Source organism: Delphinapterus leucas, chromosome 2, assembly GCF_059928025.1.
Source record: "Delphinapterus leucas isolate spDelLeu-1000000601 "Yukka" chromosome 2, BTC_Dleu_Yukka2, whole genome shotgun sequence".
Taxonomy (NCBI): domain Eukaryota; kingdom Metazoa; phylum Chordata; class Mammalia; order Artiodactyla; family Monodontidae; genus Delphinapterus; species Delphinapterus leucas.
In genome coordinates, this window is record NC_143130.1 from 93,916,127 (window position 1) to 93,935,908 (window position 19,782).

Sequence of the window (19,782 nt, forward strand, 5' to 3'; positions counted from 1 at the left end):
GTGACTATGATTTGTCCCCTAGCAAAAATGAAAGCTCCAAGAGGGAAGGGCTTGTGTTGCTCACCACTGTTCCCTGGAACACTGGAGGTGCTGAATAGAAATCTTCAGAATAAATGAAGTCATGAGAGCAAAATCACTTGTATGCTTTTATAAAAGTTAGGTAAAATGAGCATAAATTATAATATACTTTTATGAAAAGAAAATACCATTTTCATTTGTGTGTCTGAAGCTTGCTTATATGGAAGATAAAATGGAAACTGACTACAGGACACATTTTGATCCTTTAGATTAAAAAAAAAAAAATCACATTCTATTTACAAGGGAAAAATCTCCTAAATGTGGACATTAGGAAAAGCCTTTCACCATAGCTGAAACCACTCAATAATACAGGTACTTTTAACAGTAGAAATTAAGTTTAGGATTTTCCACTAAGACAGTATGGGAGAAAGTATTCAAGACAATGAACACCCAGCTATTAAAGCTTTTAGGAGGCTTTTGTGGCATCTCAGCTCTTGATCAAAACTCAAACATTAACTCCTATACCTTAGAGGATGCAGCAAGACTGCTGAGTCTTGGTATCTCACTTCAGTTGACAGAAATAATGAAACTAATTTTCAAATTGTTTTAAATTCCCATCTAACCAGGAAAACACTCCCATCTAACCAGGACCACACTGCATCTGCTGGCTCAGGACACACACAAGGAACTGAGTCCAGATCAGCAAAACCTGAGTGACTAAACCAACTGCAATTTCCAATTAGATTTCATGTAACATTTTCTTTCCATGGAAGATAAATTTGCTCTTGAAAAAAGCAAAAGAGTTTAATTTGATCCTTTTTGTTAAAATTAACTTTTATTTCTCTAAGCCATTAAAAAGATGACAACACATGCATTATCTCAGAGACAGAAGGAAGTGAAAACATCATGCACACAGTGAAAAATTCCACATACCCCCAATTTCCCCTCAATCCCAAAAGAAGTGAGGATACAGATGTACAAGTGAATAAATACATTTGATATTTGTATCCTTTAAAGAACGTCTGTCTGGAGTTAAATAATTAGGAACTCTTAAAGACTTTTGGGGCTTAAAAAAAATTCACTTATTTTCCCCATTTAACACACAAATCTCTATATATGCAGCCAACTGAAAATGGCTATCAAAATTAAGTAGAAGCATAGTAATTTCATAGATCAGTGTGACAGACATTTCCACTATTTCTTAATTAAATTTACCTGACCAGTTGCTTTTTAGGGTCTAGTATGTTCAGTAACTTGTCTGCATACACCTTCTTAGAAGCAGTAAAAAGAATGATCTACAAATTCAGGGGAAAAGAAGTAATCATTATACATGATCTAAATATGGGTACTATATTGAATAAAATAAAAATACTTATATAATCAGCTTAAGTGTATTTACCTCATACATCTGAGACATTCGTTCCAGGAATTCCCTGAAGAATGGTCTTAATCTCACGTAAACCTGAAAAAATACAAAGATAGGCTTCAGCAAACAAACATATAAAACAGGAACAACTTATTTATAAGATATGTTCTAACTTTGGATATAATTTAAAAGTTCATATGTTAAAGTAATACAAAAGTTTACTAAGTACCACTCAACCAAATATATTTCACATACACCAAAAGTTACTTAAAACAATCTTTTGGTAGGGTAATAATAATCGTTGGTGATCATTTCACTTTTTAATAGTTAAATAGCAGCATGTAATATAATAGTACTTCATGGAATATAATTTTAATAAACATTTAAACTAAAAATGGCAGGTTTCCCTCTGAGATTTTGATCCACCAATCAGCTCCATCTTCCAGCCAGGTAGCATCCATCCAATTATTAGGCAGGCTGTATATCCACCTCTAGCTGACCTGTCTCAATGACCTTCCTCAATAATTACTCAGAATTTCTTCTTAACAATCACCTGCTAAGAGTACCTTTATTTTAAATTTCTATTAAGGTAAATAATGTTCAAGAAAGAGATGTCTGGATTGGTGGGTTTAAATAACTGGAATTTTTCAGAAACCAATCTTGTTCTATACTTACTGATTCAGATGTGGTATCTAAATTAGCACTACTGGGCTACTTGAGATTGAAAATGTAACAGTCAAACACACCAGTTATCAAAATCAACTGACAATATCAGGAAAGACTACAGTACCCAAAGAACTGACTTAAATACATTATTTTCTTATTTCTGTCTTCTTTTTGCCTACATTTAATGTAGCTCTTGTAATATACTCAATATTCAAAAAGCACAGAAATATAAGCCATGAGCAACCACTAAAACTGATTTACAAAAGAATGTGACTCCTTTAAATTATATTTATTTTGTGACAAAAATTTATAAAAAGAAAAGTTTGTACTCTACTCAAAGGTGATTATTAACATCAAAAAACATGAACAACAAATACTTATAGAATGTCTATGCACCAAATTCACTTGATTCAGATTTTTTTTAAAAAGCTGTGGTGGCAACAAATTCAAAATTTAGGCTTCATGGAATTTAATTTTGTTGTCAATACACATCTAAACAAAAATGCCCTTATGATAAAAATCTAGTTCTAGGAAAGTTTTAGGGCAGAACAGGGAAATCAGGCAAAGGATATTAGGAGGTAGGGACTATGTACTACCAGTCTTTGTAAGTTCTGAAGCCCAAAGGGCGTAAGACAATGCCAAATATATAGTAAGTAAATGATAAAAATCTGTTAAGTAAATTAAATATAATTGCCTGAACTTAAGCAATATAAACAAAATAGAGAAAGAGAGGCAAGACTACATACTACACAGGGACAACTACTGAATTTCCTTAAGAACCGATCACTTGTGGAAAACCAATTTCAAACATTAATATGCTAATAATATCACTCTATCCCTGCCTACAGGCTAGAATAATAAAGGTTTACTCATTTTTAAGCCTATTAGGCAGTTTATCTCAGTATCTTGACTAATCAAAAACCAAGTAAGCCACACACCCCCACCCCTAGCAAATAAATATGACGAAATCCTTAGTATCCAATCCCTAACACTTAGGATGAGGTATAAAATTTTTAACTAGAGTTGTGCTTCTATAATTTTAACATTTACATTGTGAAATATCTGGTATAGTCTGGTTTAGTTTTCAACACACCTTATTTGTTTGGTAATCCAAGTAACTGATAGATTTAGATATATTACTACCTTAACTGACAAAAACCCACAATTCGGCCAATACTTTTTTTCAATTACCTTATCTCATGGAGGATGACAAACCATGAACCATCAGAGCCTTCTGTTTATTGCTAAGAAGGCTTATCAGTTAAATGCATTTAATAACCAAAAATACTTCATTTTTGCATATGTATAAACGTTTTCATTTGCTTTCAATATCCCTGCTATCACTTGCTCCATATTGTAAAGTAAAATAAGCAGGGCCTCTACAATTTGGGATTTGTCTCCTTTGAACACTAAAACACTTCCACTGTAAAGGAATACTTCTATTTAAACAGTATTATCTAAGCATAATAAGTGGAGCACTGTACAAAGGTGTCATTTTCCAACTTCTTACACAGTGACTTCCAGATTATGTCAAAACTATAACTTCATTATGCATTCTACTACTTTGACTATACTTAAATATAAAACACATCTTAAAATTTGATATTACTTTCATAATGTACCTGTTCACTGGGGATGAAAGGTGGCACTGAGATAGAGGAATATAATGCTAGAGTGTTTCCTTACCATGAGAATAGAATAACTGTTGACTGTAAATGTTCCTATTCTCAGAACAGATTCACCATTTGAAACACAGGAAGGTGTTTCAGGATTAAAAGACACAGGCAGAAACTGATATGGTTAGCGGGGGTGGGGGGGTGGGGGGGGGGAGAAGGAATGTAGAAAGGTACAAAGTAACAGCAAGCCAGGATGTGGTTGGGACCACAGGAAGTTCTGCCATGTGCTGAAAAGGTAAAATCTCAGAAAGAAAAATAGAAATAGAGACATAGGGCTTCCCTGGTGATGCAGTGGTTAAGAATCTGCCTGCCAATGCAGGGGACATGGGTTCAAGCCCTGGTCCGAGAAGATCACACATGCTGTGAAGCAACTAAGCCCGCGCGCCACAACTACTGAGCTTGTGCTGTAGAGCCCGTATGCCACAACTACTGAGCCTGCGTGCTACAGCTACTGAAGCCCGCGTGCCTAGAGCGCATGCTCCGCAACAAAGAGTAGCCCCCACTCGCTGCAACTAGAGAAAGCACATGTGCAGCAACAAAGACAAAACACAGCCAAAATAAATAAATAGATAAATAAATAAAATAAAAAATTTATAATAAAAAAAGAAATAGAGACATACGGCCAACAAGGTCTAACTCATTTGGATGGATATATTAAAGCAGAAATATATAGAACTTAAGAAGCACTAAGCACTGTCCAGTAGGAAATAAGAACAATTTTAAGGTATGTATAATACAGTGAGACTACGATCACTTATTGTATTAGGTCAGAGATATACAAACATACAGATACACACATAGACATGCTTCCAAATGCTTCAAAATCTGTTCCACAGATGCTCTTAACTCCATTTTTCTTCTCCTAACCTTCTTGTAACAAAGATTCCTGTCCCAAGCTGCCTACTTCCTATTTTCTACATTCTTCTACTACTTAGTACTTCAGAAACCATCCTTCTTCAAACCTGCAATTCTTCAAAATGATGTAGTCTCTCAAATGTAAGACTAGGCCATAAGTTTCATTTCAGGCTGGTATACATATATTCCTCCAAATATACAGCAATTATTCTATCTACACAACAAATAGTTTTAATCTATCACTAAACCAAATATATTTTGAAAAAGTCAGTTTTAAAATAATGCATAATACTGTAATAATGAACAACTGTTATACAAAAATACCATACCCAAAACATGTCTTAAATAAGACTGCCTACTACCCAAAGATGTTCATGTTATGAAATGTTTATTATGTAAAATTTTTGTCCATTTCATGCTCGTGACTCTATTTTGTAACTGGAAGTTTGTACCTCTTAATCTCCCTCACTTACTTCATTATATGTTCATGATGTAAACTTTTAAAACAAAATCCACTAGAATAATGTCTGCAAAATAGTGATAATGGAACTAATCTTGTATAATATATTGTGGGCTGATTTTACCAAAACTTAAATTTTATATAGAAAAATGTAAATATATTATAGAAAAATAATATTACATTAACAGTACACTAACACTACTTGATTTGAACAATATCTGACAGTCAGCCTGTACTTTCTTTAGTACAAGAGGATGTCCTATAACTGTGCATGTAAGATGATCCTAACAGGCAATAAATGGTTAATGGAACTAGATTTAACAGTCATTAAAATAGCAAGCCAGTTATAAATTAATTATATTTTCTGACAGTCTGCCTAAAGTCAAATTCATGTCTAAGTATGCAATGTCAAGTTATATACACGAATTTCTGACTATTAGTTTACCAAACCATTATCTAAGTTATCTAGGTAACTTTATAAGCACGACCAAAAAAGGGGGGTAGGGGGAGAAAACATCCAAAAGATAAGCAATTTCAATTTGTGGGCAAAATTGAAAAAAAATTTCTTACATGTGGATCTTTTTAGGAAGAATATTTCTAAATGGTTTTAAGCACAGATAATATGACCCTAACATATTCAAAAAGAAGTATCTTTAATAGTTTTTCCATGAAATCCTTTGAACTTATTGCTACACTGTTGCAGGAAGGAAAACAAAAAGATAAATTTGGTGGTATTCACCTACTTAAGAGTAGGCACCTTTAAATAAAAAGATGATTGGTGGATGCTATCTATTTAATCAGCAGTAATAAGTTAAAACAGTAGAAAACTAACAACACTGAACAATGTGAAGAAGAGATGCTACAGGTATTAGCAGATACCACAGGCATACAAGGGGCTCTACCATTTTTTTAACCCTTCTGCACACTTCTGTTCCTTTATCTATAAAATGGGTATAATAACAGTACCTATATAGTGTTGTTTATTAAATAAGTTAATACATATAAAGCACCTAGAACCGTGCCAGCACACTGAGACTCCTAATAGCTATTATTACTATCCACTTTATTATTTAAAAGTAATCAGCCATAAGAAGGATAGCTGGAATGAGTAGGATTTTATGGGGGCAGAACTGGGCAACCTCAACTCAAAGAGAAAGCCATATCTATACTTTTAGAAGACGTAAAGTAAGTCAACTGATTACTTAACTATTTAACTTAGTTAACATTGTCTTAGCATCAATACCAGATCACAGAGACAAAACCCAAACCTTCTCCATAGAAAGAGGGTTGCTCAGATAGGCCTTGTGGAGGCCTCAACTTCATAACCCATTGGGTAATTTTACAAGTCACCTTTTGCTTCACACAGTTCCAATAAGAGGCTGCTGGGGATAGTATTTGTAGGTGGATCAATCTGAGGATGAATAGGTAAATACTAAAACATCAGAACCAATAAAAATAAAAACAAACAAAACCCCCAAACTAAAACCTTCTGCAAAACCTTGTACTGTATTAAATAGAAATAAATTTGAAAAGATATTTTCTTATGGAGTCCCAAAGGGATAAAGTGCTTAATGTATTCATACAGAAGGTATATTAAAAACTAGCAACGAAGCATACTTTTCAAGTCATGGCCATTTACATATATATATAATATATATACAATATACATATATAATTTTTGAATTTAAATATGTATGTACACATATTTGTGTATATATATAAAATATTAATGTGTTTATCTTAAAGTCAAGTTTACTCATTTTAAGAGCAAAAAAAAAACCCCCACAAATGTTGCCTTTAAAAACAAATTCTAAATTTTGAAGCCTCCAATTTAATATGCTTAGTAATCAACTGTCACATCTCCTATATTTGCAGAATATTTTTAGTTACTGAACAAGAATTTTCTGTATTTTTAAATGAACTTCTTCTAATTTTAAGATACATTTATAAAGAATACAAACCATGATGAAAAAATTAGTGCCAATGACTAGCTATAAGGATGGAAAAATTACTTTAAAATTATTTCAAATATTGACTCACAATTAGTTATCAAAATATTCTTCCCTACCAGATATAAAATATTACTTTTATCCTCAATACTGTGTCCATGACCCCAGATGTTTTAAGGAACAAAATACATACTACTTTTTTTTTATTTTTGCGGTACGCGGGCCTCTCACCGTTGTGGCCTCTCCCGCTGAGGAGCAGAGGCTCCGGACGCGCAGGCTCAGCGGCCATGGCTCACGGGCCCAGCCGCTCCGTGGCACGTGGGATCCTCCCAGACCGGGGCACGAACCCGTTCCCCTGCATCGGCAGGCAGACTCTCAACCACTGCGCCACCAGGGAAGCCCTACATTCTACTTTTGTACAATAAAATTATGCTTTATGAATGTCAAAACAAAATGCCTCTTATTTAGTATCAATTTAAGTCAGAGCTTGAGGGGAGGAAAAACTTGATTAGGTGTTTACTAACAAAACTCTTCATTTAAACGATTGCTTTTTTCTTCGTGAAGCAAAAATAATGCTGACTCTTCTTCCTAGACTGTGGAAAAGAGACAGATGCCACTGACCCTCTACTTCTATTTTTCTGTGGTATAAAATATTTGAGATCCTTATGAAAATTATCCTAGGTTGTAAGTTTCCCAAGAAAACAAACTATAATAATGAGGAAGAGGCTGAGCTTTGCTAACATGGGGCTTCCCACCCACCTCTCCCCCCAACTTTTCCCATAAAGGCAACCTCTACTATTAAAATAAAGCATCCTTTAGCAAGTAGCTCCCTACAAGATCCTATCTCTCCTTGAGTGCTTACCACAATCTGATTTCTGGACAGCTGACCCAAAGTTTGTTGATTTTACTGATCTTCAGAAAGCCACTGACTGGCTAAAGTCTTATTGGTGAACAGAGTCAAAAATCAGATGCCCCTGCCATACTTTACAGAATGAGGAGTTGGACAACACAGTTACGTTTGGTTGCACTGTAGTGAAACATATGAGGCATCTTCTTTTTGTCTTCAATTAGCCACGTTTGGGCTGAGTAGCTCTATTACATCTTCAAAAAACTGAGCTCCAGTTCTTGATGGAGACAGAGGAAGGTCATTGAGGAGGTGGTTCAGCTCAAGAGCTAAGTGAAAAATCTGTCTTTTGATTCAGTCCTGCTTGTGGATAGAAGTCATCTTCTGGATGGAAGAGGGAGTGAGATGACCTAGAGTCTTGAATTGGTGGATCTGCAGGAACAGAAACTAAATACAGTGGAGACCTCTTAACTGAGTAACACCACGAGATGGATTTCCTGACAATGTGTCAATATAAGCTAAATATAAAAATTAAAACGTGCATTGGAACTGATCACGCACTTGTTTTTCCAGATATCAAATGCATTTGTACCATTCTATGAATAAATACGTTTCCCAATATCTAACGGTAAAACAATTCATGGAAAAACTACCAATTAAGGGAGAGGAAAAGACCCATTCAAACAAAAATCCATATACTTTGCCTTTGTGAATGCCACACCCTCACTTTAAAAACTCAGTTCTTCTTTCAAATGACTTTTTCTCCATATACACAAACTATGATCTGTCTATCCGTATAGTGTCAGTGGTAACATATATCAAAATTTTAATTTGAGTTTGATCTTTTAGGTTTATCTCCTAGAGAAATGGAAATTCAAATACATTCAACGTACTAATTGAGGCTTGAATAATCTACATCCTCATATATTCTAAGTCTTGCATTAACTAGGTTGAGTCCTACTTATCAATCAAAAGAAGAGTGTATATCATGAAGTAAGGCAATCTTTAAACGTGAGTAGTGACCACCTTAAATTTCCCTCAAACTTTCATCTGAATAAACCTAAGAAAGCCCATAACCAGGTTACAGTGGACCTAATTTTAAATCTCTCTATATATTAACAAGAATTCTGATGAACATTTGATTACTTACTTCCACTTATAATTTGAATATGTAAATTTATTGCATATACTCTCATAATTATTAGACCAAGGGTCAGCAAACTATGGCCTTTGGGCCAAATCCAGATCATCACTTATTTCTGTAAATAAAGTTTTAATGCGACACAGTCGCTGCTTATTCATTATGTATTGTTTAGGACTACTTTCATGTTACAATGGCAGAAAAAGTAGTTGTAACGCAGACTGCAAAACCTAATATTAACAACCGGCCCTTTAAAGGAAAAAGTTTGCCAACCCCTGATACAGACCATTATCAAAACATACATAAGACAACTTATATTTTAAATTGTTTTGAAAGAAAGAGAATAACAAATAGAATTAACATTAGATATGCTTCTACTATAACAAACTTACCATAAACAAAAAGCAAAAGTAACAAAAGTCCCAAGAGGAAACTTTATCTAGCTTTGATTCAGATGAAGAATTTGATCCTATCTTAACATTACCATTTTATTTTTAAGAGTATATACATGTTATGGAATTGACATATTCAAGAGTATATAAATGCCATGAAACTGTTCCCCCTTAAAAATGGTTAATTTTATGTTGTGAATTTCATCTCAACAAATTATTTTTTTAAGAGTATATACAGTATTTTACAGGTTTCTACCTTTAAGTGGGCCACATTATACTGTAGTGGTTAAACATGTAAGTTACATCTTACCTAATAATGTGGTTTCTCCAAAATCTCTTAGATCATCCCAGACCCTTGTGTATATTTCTTCTTTGCCAGTAGATGGAGACAACACCACTGAAAGTTTAAAAGACATCATTCCCTGTTTAAAGGGAGCTTGCTGGTCTGAAAACTGGGGGAACCCTAACCCAAGATTTCTTCAAAGTTATTTTTTAAAAAGCAGACAGAATGGCTATGCCAAAACTAGAAATCCAGTATTAACTATGGACATCCTCAAAACTTACTGAAAGGGAACTAAACTCTGTACATGATGTAGTAACTAAATCATTTAAAAATACAATCATCTCTATAATTTTTAAGATTCAAACTTCCTGCTCATTGCTCCTGATTTAGGTTAGCTCATTTAATTTTCCTGTTTCAGAAAGTATAACTCAGATATATAAGAAAAAGAGTTCTTTGAATTCCACAGAGGTAGATGCAGTACATATGAAGTTTTTTTTATATTAGTCATATGCACTGCTAGGAGCCTTTTATTCAAAATAAGACAACTGTCTGGATCCACAGGAAACAGTAAGAATTTTATAAAGAAGAGAACTAAAGAAGAAATGGTGGAAGCAATAAGAAAAAAATTCAATTTTATGGTCACACTGAAAAGAAATACACTCATGAAAGGGAAATCAAACTCATCTACTCTCCAAGTTTCTTATTTCACTACTAAAAATTATGTAAACAGACCAAAACCATCTATCAGAAATAAATTTCAAATCTGGAAGCTTAAGAAATCACATCAAAATAATTATTTATAGTTTTCAGTAACAGTTTTCTTTTCCAAATTCAAAAGCCTGAAAGCCATTGTTTTTAAGGGCAATTTTGAACATAAAAACAAGGTTATCAAGCTAAAAAGAGAGAACATATTGCCATGCTATTTATATTTGCCACAAGACTCCTGTCCTTGAATTACACTAAACAAGAACAACCTATTTGGCAGAAAATGTCTTAAGAAAAAGATTTACCTTAAACAAGTAATATACAGTTAAAAAGGAATTCAAAACCCTAAAATCCCTCATTTTTATGTATATTTTTCTCATCCTCTGATCTATATCAGAACTAAAATCAGTTTACATAAAAGGGAAATAAATATATTGATAGTATCCAGATATTACCATACCTACAGTACCTTTCTAGGTTAAACCAGAACTGACAATAACTGCTTAAATCCTCTTATGACTGATTACAAGATAACATAGGTAAAGTAGATCCTGAACCACAAACTATTCAACTCTAAAATTTTATGATTTCCGAGCTATAATAACTATCATGTGCCAAGAAAACTATACACATATTCTAACTGCCTGTTAAGAGCACATAAACAACCATAAACACCTTTTCATTGTTCACATGGTAAATGTTCTGTGACTTTATTTAGTTAATCCTTGGGTTGGCTTCCACCTGACAAACAACAAAGTTTTTGACCCTTTCCCAATCCTTCAACAACTGGTATATAAGAAGGTAATGCTAGTTCAATAACAACCTCCATGAACAGAAAGGCACGTCGTAGTTTTTGAAGTGTATTCACATATATTAATTCAAATTATATGATAGGAAAATCTGAAACATAAAGTAAAACCTATGGTCAACACACAAAATCTGCAGTGAAATGTAAATGGTATTTGTATTTTGCACTGTTACCTGTCCATCGACACAGAGGAGGAAGAAATACTTACACTCTAATTTTTTAAGTAAAGCAGTAACTAGAAGAGTGTCCTGGAATTCTGTGATTAAAATAAAGTAGATCTACTACACTGCAACTTACACACCATAATACTACAAAAGGCAATAAAAATGACCAACAAGGAATAAGGTTTCTTCCTATTAATTGGGTTTTGGAAAAACAACAACAACGCCAGGTGTTAACCTGGCAAGCTCTCGGGGACCTAAGATGTCAGTGTTCCTGCCTCCACCTGCTGGCAAACAGGTTATGAAACTAGCAGAGAGCAATGGGTAAAAAAAGTTCACATTTTTTTGGTAACATTTATGTTGTTTTATGTAGTTATTTATTTAGCATGATGCTACTTTGTGTTACTAAATCATTAAAATACAGATGAAATCCATTAGGAATAAACACATTAAATTTCACCAAAAAAAAAAATTACAAAAGATTTCTTTGTTCAAAATATCTAACAGGCCAAAACTCAAGTTAAAAAGTTTTAATTACCTGATAAATGACATCTTGGAAAAGGACTGGAAAAGTAAGTGCTGCATCTTCTAGCTCATTTAAACTACAGTGTACTAGTGTTTCATCCTTAAAATAAAAAGGACATATTGAATGAACCAAGATATTACAACATTTCAATTGATAATTTTATGTATTCATGATCACCAAAAACATTTATTAAAGCACCCATTCATACATGGAATTTTATATTTATAATACATTATTGTGTGTGGCATAGCAATCTGGGATAGAATTTTCTAAGTCACTTGTTCTCATGTGTGGCTGCTAGAACAGCAAGCAGCATCAGCATCATCTGGGAACTACTAGTTAGAAATGTAAAACCTCCAGCTCCATTTCTTATCATTCAAACTCAGCAAGGAGTAGAGAGGAACTCAGCAATCTATGTTTCAATAAGCCTTTTAGGTGATTAGGATGCATACGCATGTTTGGCAACCACTGTTCTGAGTCCTGCAGTTGCCAACTTTCTGTTAAGTAAACCACATATAAACTTTCTTAATTTTTTTTTTTACAATTTGCCAATGGAAGTTTAGTATGTAACTATTAAAAAAATATATCTTCTATTTATATATAGCTCCTTATTCTTAAACCTTTTATAAAGAATTTTATTTTAGAAAATGGATATTTCAGTATCTGTTGAACATGTTTCATAGACATAAACATTGTTTAACTAAATTAGCAGTCAATCAAGACTTCTTTCTCATCTTTGATTACCAAGCCCTGTTTTCTCATGAGGAAAAGAAGGTAAGGATCATTCAACATAAGGTATGTGCAAATATGTATATTTCTCAAATCCTGAAGGATAAAAAAAAAAGGCTTCCATTTGTAGAAAGTGACAACACTTAAAAAAATAAAGCTGCTAGTAACTACCCCCCAAATTTTTCAATGTGTTTAAGATGAATTAAAATGAAACACAAATGCTCATACCTTGTGATTCCACATCTTATTAGCTGGAGTGTTTCTTTTAACCTAAAGTTAAACTCTGGGGAGGCAAAGAGCAAAAAATACTCTAGATATGCCTCCTTTTCTTTTTCTTTTTTTTTTTTTAACATCTTATTGTAGTATAATTGCTTTACAATGTTGTGTTAGTTTCTGCAGTATAACAAAGTGAATCAGCTATATGTATACATATATCCCCATATCCCCTCCTTCTTGAGCCTCCCTATCCCACCCCTCTATGTGGTCACAAAGCACCGAGCTGATCTCCCTGTGCTATGCAGCTGCTTCCCACTAGCTATCTATTTTACATTTGGTAGTGTATACATGTCAAAGCTCACTTTGTCCCAGCTTCCCCACCCCGCCATGTCCTCAAGTCCATTCTCTACATCTGCATCTTTATATCTGTCCTGCCACTAGGTTCATCAGAACCATTTTTTTTTTCGATTCCATATATATGTGTTAGTGTATGGTATTTGTTTTTCTCTTTCTGACTTACTTCACTCTGTATGACAGACTCTAGGTCCACCCACATTTTCTTTTAATAGCATATCAGAGTACACAATTCAAGGTATTCCCTTAGTATCTTTAAAAAAGGTATTCTCTTTCTTATAATTGAATCATAGCTAATTCTACTTTCTTAATCTACAGCCTATCTAAATTTTGATCATTCTTCTTTACCCAATTCTGTAAAATTACTCATTTATGCTCACCAATTCTTATCTTTCCCTCTCTATTTACCTCCACATTGGATTAAAAATTATATGGCCAAACTTGCTATCATGACATCAACTGCTAACATAAAAATCTAGCAAAATCTTTTTCAGTTTCTGTACATCAAATCTAAACTACTCATAATCAGTTTCAAAATTTTTCTTTTTTTGCCTACTTATCCTCTAATAAACACCTTAAATACTTAGGCCTTCTGGATGCCTATTTTATTTATATCTCTTTGGCTAGGCAAAGGCTAAGGTGCTCAACTCTCAAAACAACTATATATGCTAGTTAAGATTTTAAAAATATGCTTTCCCTTAAGATAAAAAAAAATTTTTTAATAAGAACTAAACCACATTTCCAACTATAGGTTACTAGTAACAAAGGCTTTTAAATAGTAAAATGTTTTCCAGTATTATATAATAGATACATATTTTTGCTAATATCAAGAAATTGCCAGCAGATGGTAAATAATGGTGACCATATATTAAATTTGGTTAGGAAAAGATAAGAGATATTCAGTTTTCAAAGCTCTTCTGGTACCCTAAAAAAAATATAAATTTTAAAATTCACACCAAGAGAGCATATTAAAGGTTTTATTAGTCAGCATTAAGAAGTCATGCTTTTGAGAGTCTATTAATAAAGTTATTAGTATTAGATAATACTAATACTTAGTATTAAGTATTACATAGATTGCCCCTCCCCCCAAAAAAGGAACAAGAAAAGGAGTATGGTCTTGCATGAGGTTAACTCATTAAGACCTAGGTCCTTCAGGGGAACATGACTGTGACTCCCCCACCCCCCAAAAAGGTTGAAATCTAGCCATGAAATTAGAATTTATTGGGAGATTAAAAAACAAAACAAAGGGTATAGGAGTATGGGGGCAATAATTAATTTAATTTAAATAGAAAAATAGTGAAATAGCGGGGGTTGTTGGGGGAGAAAAAGAAAAAGAAAGCCTAATTTATTTTCAAAGGGTACTGGAAACCAACAAATTGGGGAGGCCCTGGCATTAGACTGTGCTTAAAATAAAAACATTTCAGAACACCTAAGACATGTTTTTATAGTAAATGTATGTGTAAGGCTATTCATTCACTTGTATTCTTTTAGGTATTTTTGGCTAGTATTTTTAAAAAAGAATTTAACGCCTTTATTTTCCCTAACTCTACAGACAATATACTTACCAAGTCTAAAACTAGGGAGAATTCTGGTGTGCTTCTTGTCTTCAATGGAAGGGCAGGTTTCCTATTTAGTTGTTCTTCTGTCAGTGGTGGAACATGTTTGATGAAATAATAGCTATAAATCAAATTTTAAGAAAATTTCAACATTTCTACTTTTTTGTAAATATAAAACATATTACTAAATTCAGCCCATCTTTAAGTTTTTAATTAAATAATGCATATTTAACCTAGTAAACCAAACTTATAAAACACATAAGTAAAACTGAAAATATACAAATTAGTATTTCAGTAACTCAGCAAAGTATTAACACCTACAGGTCAAATGCTCTTTGCAATATACCATTTAGCCACCCCTCTACACATGTACTTTCATTCCTTTCAAAGAGAGAAAGGGAAAAAAAAAAAACTCACGGGTCAAATACTTCCCAGTCTTCTTCATAGGTGGCCTCTGCGTGGGCTGATGAATAACCACTATCTGGAGTTACTGGTGCTATTTAACAAAGTGAAAAACAAAATGTTGCTTTTACTCACTTAATGCTTCCATGAAGTATACATTTTTACTGCTTTTATTAAGATCTTCCTGAAGCCCTGTGTATTTTAGGTTAAAGATAAGACAGAAATAATTTGTAAACAGTATTTAAAAGTAAATTTATAAACACATAGATCTAACTCTGGATCCAAAGGAAAAATTTACCATTACAGACAAAGTGGCAAGCTATATCATGGCTAGCAAAATTTAAATCCCTAACAGCTAAGAGAAAATTTACTACTTACACTATTTCCTACTATTTACTACTTACACTGTGGAGTGTATTATTAGGAAAATACACTCCACAAAATTTCCATTTCTAACTGGATGATGTTTGTATGTATAACCATAAAAATTTCATGGTGCTCATAGCAGTAATACTTCACAAAGTGCACAGTACATACAGGCAGTCAATATATGTGTGCTGACAACAGATCCCGAAGGTAGTTTTAAACCTAAGATCCATGAACAGGCTTTAAGAGGTCTACAAACCCCTAGACTTATGAAAAAATGTTTTATGTACATTTTTACAGGATTCTCAAGGTTGTCTATGATCTTAAAAGTTAAGAAATTATGCTGTATATAGAAATCAGTGCTTTACAAGACCCATTATTTTACTTCTCATTTACAAGCAACTTAAAAATAATCAAGAAACAATTCTGTATTCCACGACACATAGTCCATTCTAAGTTTGAATTAAAATTTGATCAATTGATAAAGCTTTAGAAATTATGTTAGGAATTTTCTAAGACAATATTTACAACTTAAATTCAATGAGACAATGATAACTTACAAGCTAAACAGGTAATGTCTTGGAGATGAAAGTTTAAGGTGGATGCTAGAGACTGAATGTTTGTGTTGCCCTAAAATTCATATATTGAAACCTAATCCCCAATGTGATGGTGTCTGGAGATGGAGTCTTTGGGAGGTCATGAGGTCATTAGGTCATGAGGGTGGAGCCCTCATAAATGAGATTAATGCTCTTTAAAAAAGACCCCCAAAGAGCTTGCAGAGCTTCTGGCATAAGAGGACACAGTAAGAAGACAGCTATCTATGAACCAGAGAGCAGATCTTCACCAGACACTGAATCTGTTGGGGTTTTGATCTCAGATTTCCTAGACTCCTGAACTATGAGAAATAAATTTCTATTGTTTATATGTCACCTAGTCTAATGGTAGTTTTTTACAGTAGCCTGAAAGGACTAAGACAGTGGGCCTCAATAAAAATTGCTGTACTCTATCTATAGGAATGGAATACTGGTGGATAGTAGTCTTTCAGGATAAAAACTTATGTTTTTTGCTATTACCATGTATTAATACCTTCTGAGACAGAGCCAATACAGTGTGTATGTTCAATAAATGACAACAGATATAAAGCAGAATTTTTGTTCATTTCTAACAACTTTATGCCAGTAACGGTTCATTAGCACAAAGGGACAAATGGAAAAATATATCTTCCTACCACTTTACTATTTCAAATTCCTATTAATCTCAGAGAAAGGGGGACAGGAAGTAATTAGTATTTGAGCACCTCCATGCTAAGCATTTTTCATATTTCATCTCATTTAGCTTTCAAAGCTCTAAATTATTATTACCATTTTAAAGCTAAGAAAACTGTCTCAGAGAGCTTAAATAAGTTATCTAAAGTCACACAGATAAGTAAATGGTAGAGCCAGCCTCCTTCCTTCTTGTTCTCTTTGGCTACGTTCTTGAAGTTGGGGAAGAGTACCACTTTTGTCACTCATACTCATATTTGAAGATCAGCAAAACTTTTACTTCTTCCTTTCATGATCCTCCCAGAGTAACTGCAATGAGCCACCTCAATATTTTGCTCATTTATTTGTAACAGCACTCACCACACTGTACAGTAATTTTTGTGTATACTTGGCTCATCAATTAGATTATATACTCTTCAGGGTCAATGAGCACATCTTAGTCATCTTTATAAATAGTGCCCATCACAAAAAGTACGTGTTCAATTAAATGTTAGAAAAACGAATCAATGAGACAAATGGAGTAAATCTTACTATTCCCCTCTAGAAACTAAAGTTATAGAAATCCCTTCCGGTAGGCACAGTTGTCAGAAAAAAATGAGTACAAAGGTTTATGTAGAAGCACAAAAACAGAAAAAACATCAAAGAAGTCAAAAGCCCTGGCTTCGGGGCTTCCCTGGTGGCGCAGTGGTTGAGAGTCCACCTGCCGATGCAGGGGACATGGGTTCATACCCCAGTCCGGGAAGATCCCACATGCTGCAGAGCGGCTGGGCCCGTGAGCCATGGCCACTGAGCCTGCACGTCTGAAGCCTGTGCTATACCTTATCATTCACTAGCTTGTAACAACAGGCAAAGTAATCAGCATTAGATTTGCTTGTTAGGTTAAGTATTCTTAAATTATAACATTATAATTAAACATTATCAATATTAACATTTTATTTGTTATTGATTGATTTGAGTGCCGCACCACACGGCTTGTGGGATTTTATTGGGTTGGCCAAAACGTTTGTTCGGGTTTTTCCCTCAAGATCTTACAGAAAAACCCAAACTTTCTGGCCAACCCAACAGTTCCCCGACCAGGGACTGAACCCGGGCCCTCGGCAGTGAGAGCACAGAGTCCTAACCACTGGATGGCCAGGGAATTCCTTATTTGACAAATTTAAAATAAACCTTGGACTTTCCTGGTGGCACAGTGGTTAAGAATCTGCCTGCCAATGCAGGCAACATGGGTTCGAGACCTGGTCTGGGAAGATCCCACATGCCTCGGAGTAACTAAGCCCACGCACCACAACTACTGAGCCCACGTGACACAAATGCTGAAGCCCACGTGCCCTAGAGCCCACGCGCTGCAACTACTGAAGCCTGCACACTCTAGGGCCCGTGCTCCGCAACAAGAGAAGCCACCGCAATGAGAAGCCTGCGCACCGCAACGAAGAGTAGCCCCCACTCACTGCAACTAGAGAAAGCCCGCGCACAGCAACGAAGACCCAATACAGCCAAAAATAAATAAAATTTAAAAAATAAATAAAATAAACCTTAACTCTATTATGCTGCTTTTCTATTCATACTGATACAGGGTTGCACTGTATATAAGTTTCATAGTTGTATGCATTTTTTCTTTAAATGTATCATGCTGTTTCAATGATTTTTTTTCAAGTTTCCCCTTTATATCAGAGAGATCATCATTTTGCTTCCTTTGCCAAACTTATTTCTCAACCAATATATATGTACTAGGCTCTCTCAAATATCTGGCACCACAAGGAAAAACAAACAAATCTAAAATAAAAGTCTAAGAACTTCTCCTGGGAAAAGATGTCCATCCTCAGTTTTATTTCTGCTTTTAATCATAATGGAATACAATTTCATCTTTTAGCCTTATATGTCTACCTACCACAACCCTCAGAAGTAACAAATGCTGACCTCACATGTTTCTACATTTCCGTAACAACTGGCTCAGGGACCTAAGAATTATGTTAGGCCTTTAAAAGCATCCAGGATTAGGCTGCAAAGTTTGTGTATAGGAGAGACCCAAGAACAGAAGCTTCTTCTTTGGGAATGTCATCTGTATATGAAACAAATCTGAAGGTATGAGACTACCTCTATGTAGGGACTTCAGACCTTAGGGATCTAAGACTCGTGCAATTATAATAAATATGTTCATAAATGTAAGCATATTATTTTGTTAGCTGTGTTAAATTTCTCTAAGTGGTAAGACCGGTACACATAATTAAACTGTAAAGTGACTAATATGCAGTCAAAATAACCTTAAAAAAATTCAATTTCAAAATGACTGGATTTGGGGGGAAAAGTTTTATTTCCAGTTTTAATTTTATTAACTTCAAGGAAGAAAAACTTACGCATTTAATCTGCCTATTTAAGAAAAAATACAGTAGTATTTTTACAAACTATTCATGAAAATGTATAAGAAAAAAAGGAATGTTATTTACCTGTAAGGGGTGGGATATCACGATTAACTGTTTCTTCTGCTTCTTCTAAACCATTTATTGATGACCTCACTTGAACTGCTTGATTTGAGTAAGCTGCTCCATTAGTTGATGTAGTAGTACTGGTAGTGATTTCATCCACCTGTTCCATATCAAGCTGTTTTACTATCTCTTCAGCTTCCACAGCCTGTCCTGGGGAATCAGATCCTGATGTTCCTGAAATCATGATTAATTGTACATTAATCGTCACTTAAAAGCTCACAGTGGGTGGGAAAAGATGGGAACAAACTTAAAACAAGTAATAAATAAGCCTTAGAGAGCTAATGCACAGTATAGTGAATACAGACAACATTATATTATAATCATCAAACCTGGTAAGAGACTAGTACTTAATTACTCCAACCACCAAAAATAAAGAACAATTATATAACATGACAGAGAGCATATGCTAATTATCACTACGATGATGATCAAATTACAATATATAAATTATCAAATCAACATGTTGTACACTTTAAATTTATACAATGTTATATGTCAAATATATTCAATAAAAATTCATAAATATTTAGAAAAACTAAATGGAACAGAAACAAAGCTGAGGAT

General features: G+C 34.1%; 1 protein-coding gene across 2 annotated transcripts in view; it reads right to left on the minus strand.

Moving 5' to 3' along the window:
• Window positions 1–19,782, minus strand: part of CTDSPL2 (CTD small phosphatase like 2) — a 71,202-nt gene that overhangs the window by 9,379 nt on the left and 42,041 nt on the right. For both annotated transcript variants that reach the window (XM_022587213.2, XM_022587212.2), the window contains exons 5-10: window positions 19,180–19,392; window positions 15,123–15,201; window positions 14,715–14,826; window positions 11,863–11,949; window positions 1,418–1,480; window positions 1,234–1,313 (exon numbers count right to left, since the gene is read on the minus strand). In XM_022587213.2, the coding sequence (XP_022442921.1) occupies window positions 1,234–1,313; window positions 1,418–1,480; window positions 11,863–11,949; window positions 14,715–14,826; window positions 15,123–15,201; window positions 19,180–19,392 (634 nt within the window). The remainder of the gene's footprint in view (window positions 1–1,233; window positions 1,314–1,417; window positions 1,481–11,862; window positions 11,950–14,714; window positions 14,827–15,122; window positions 15,202–19,179; window positions 19,393–19,782) is intronic.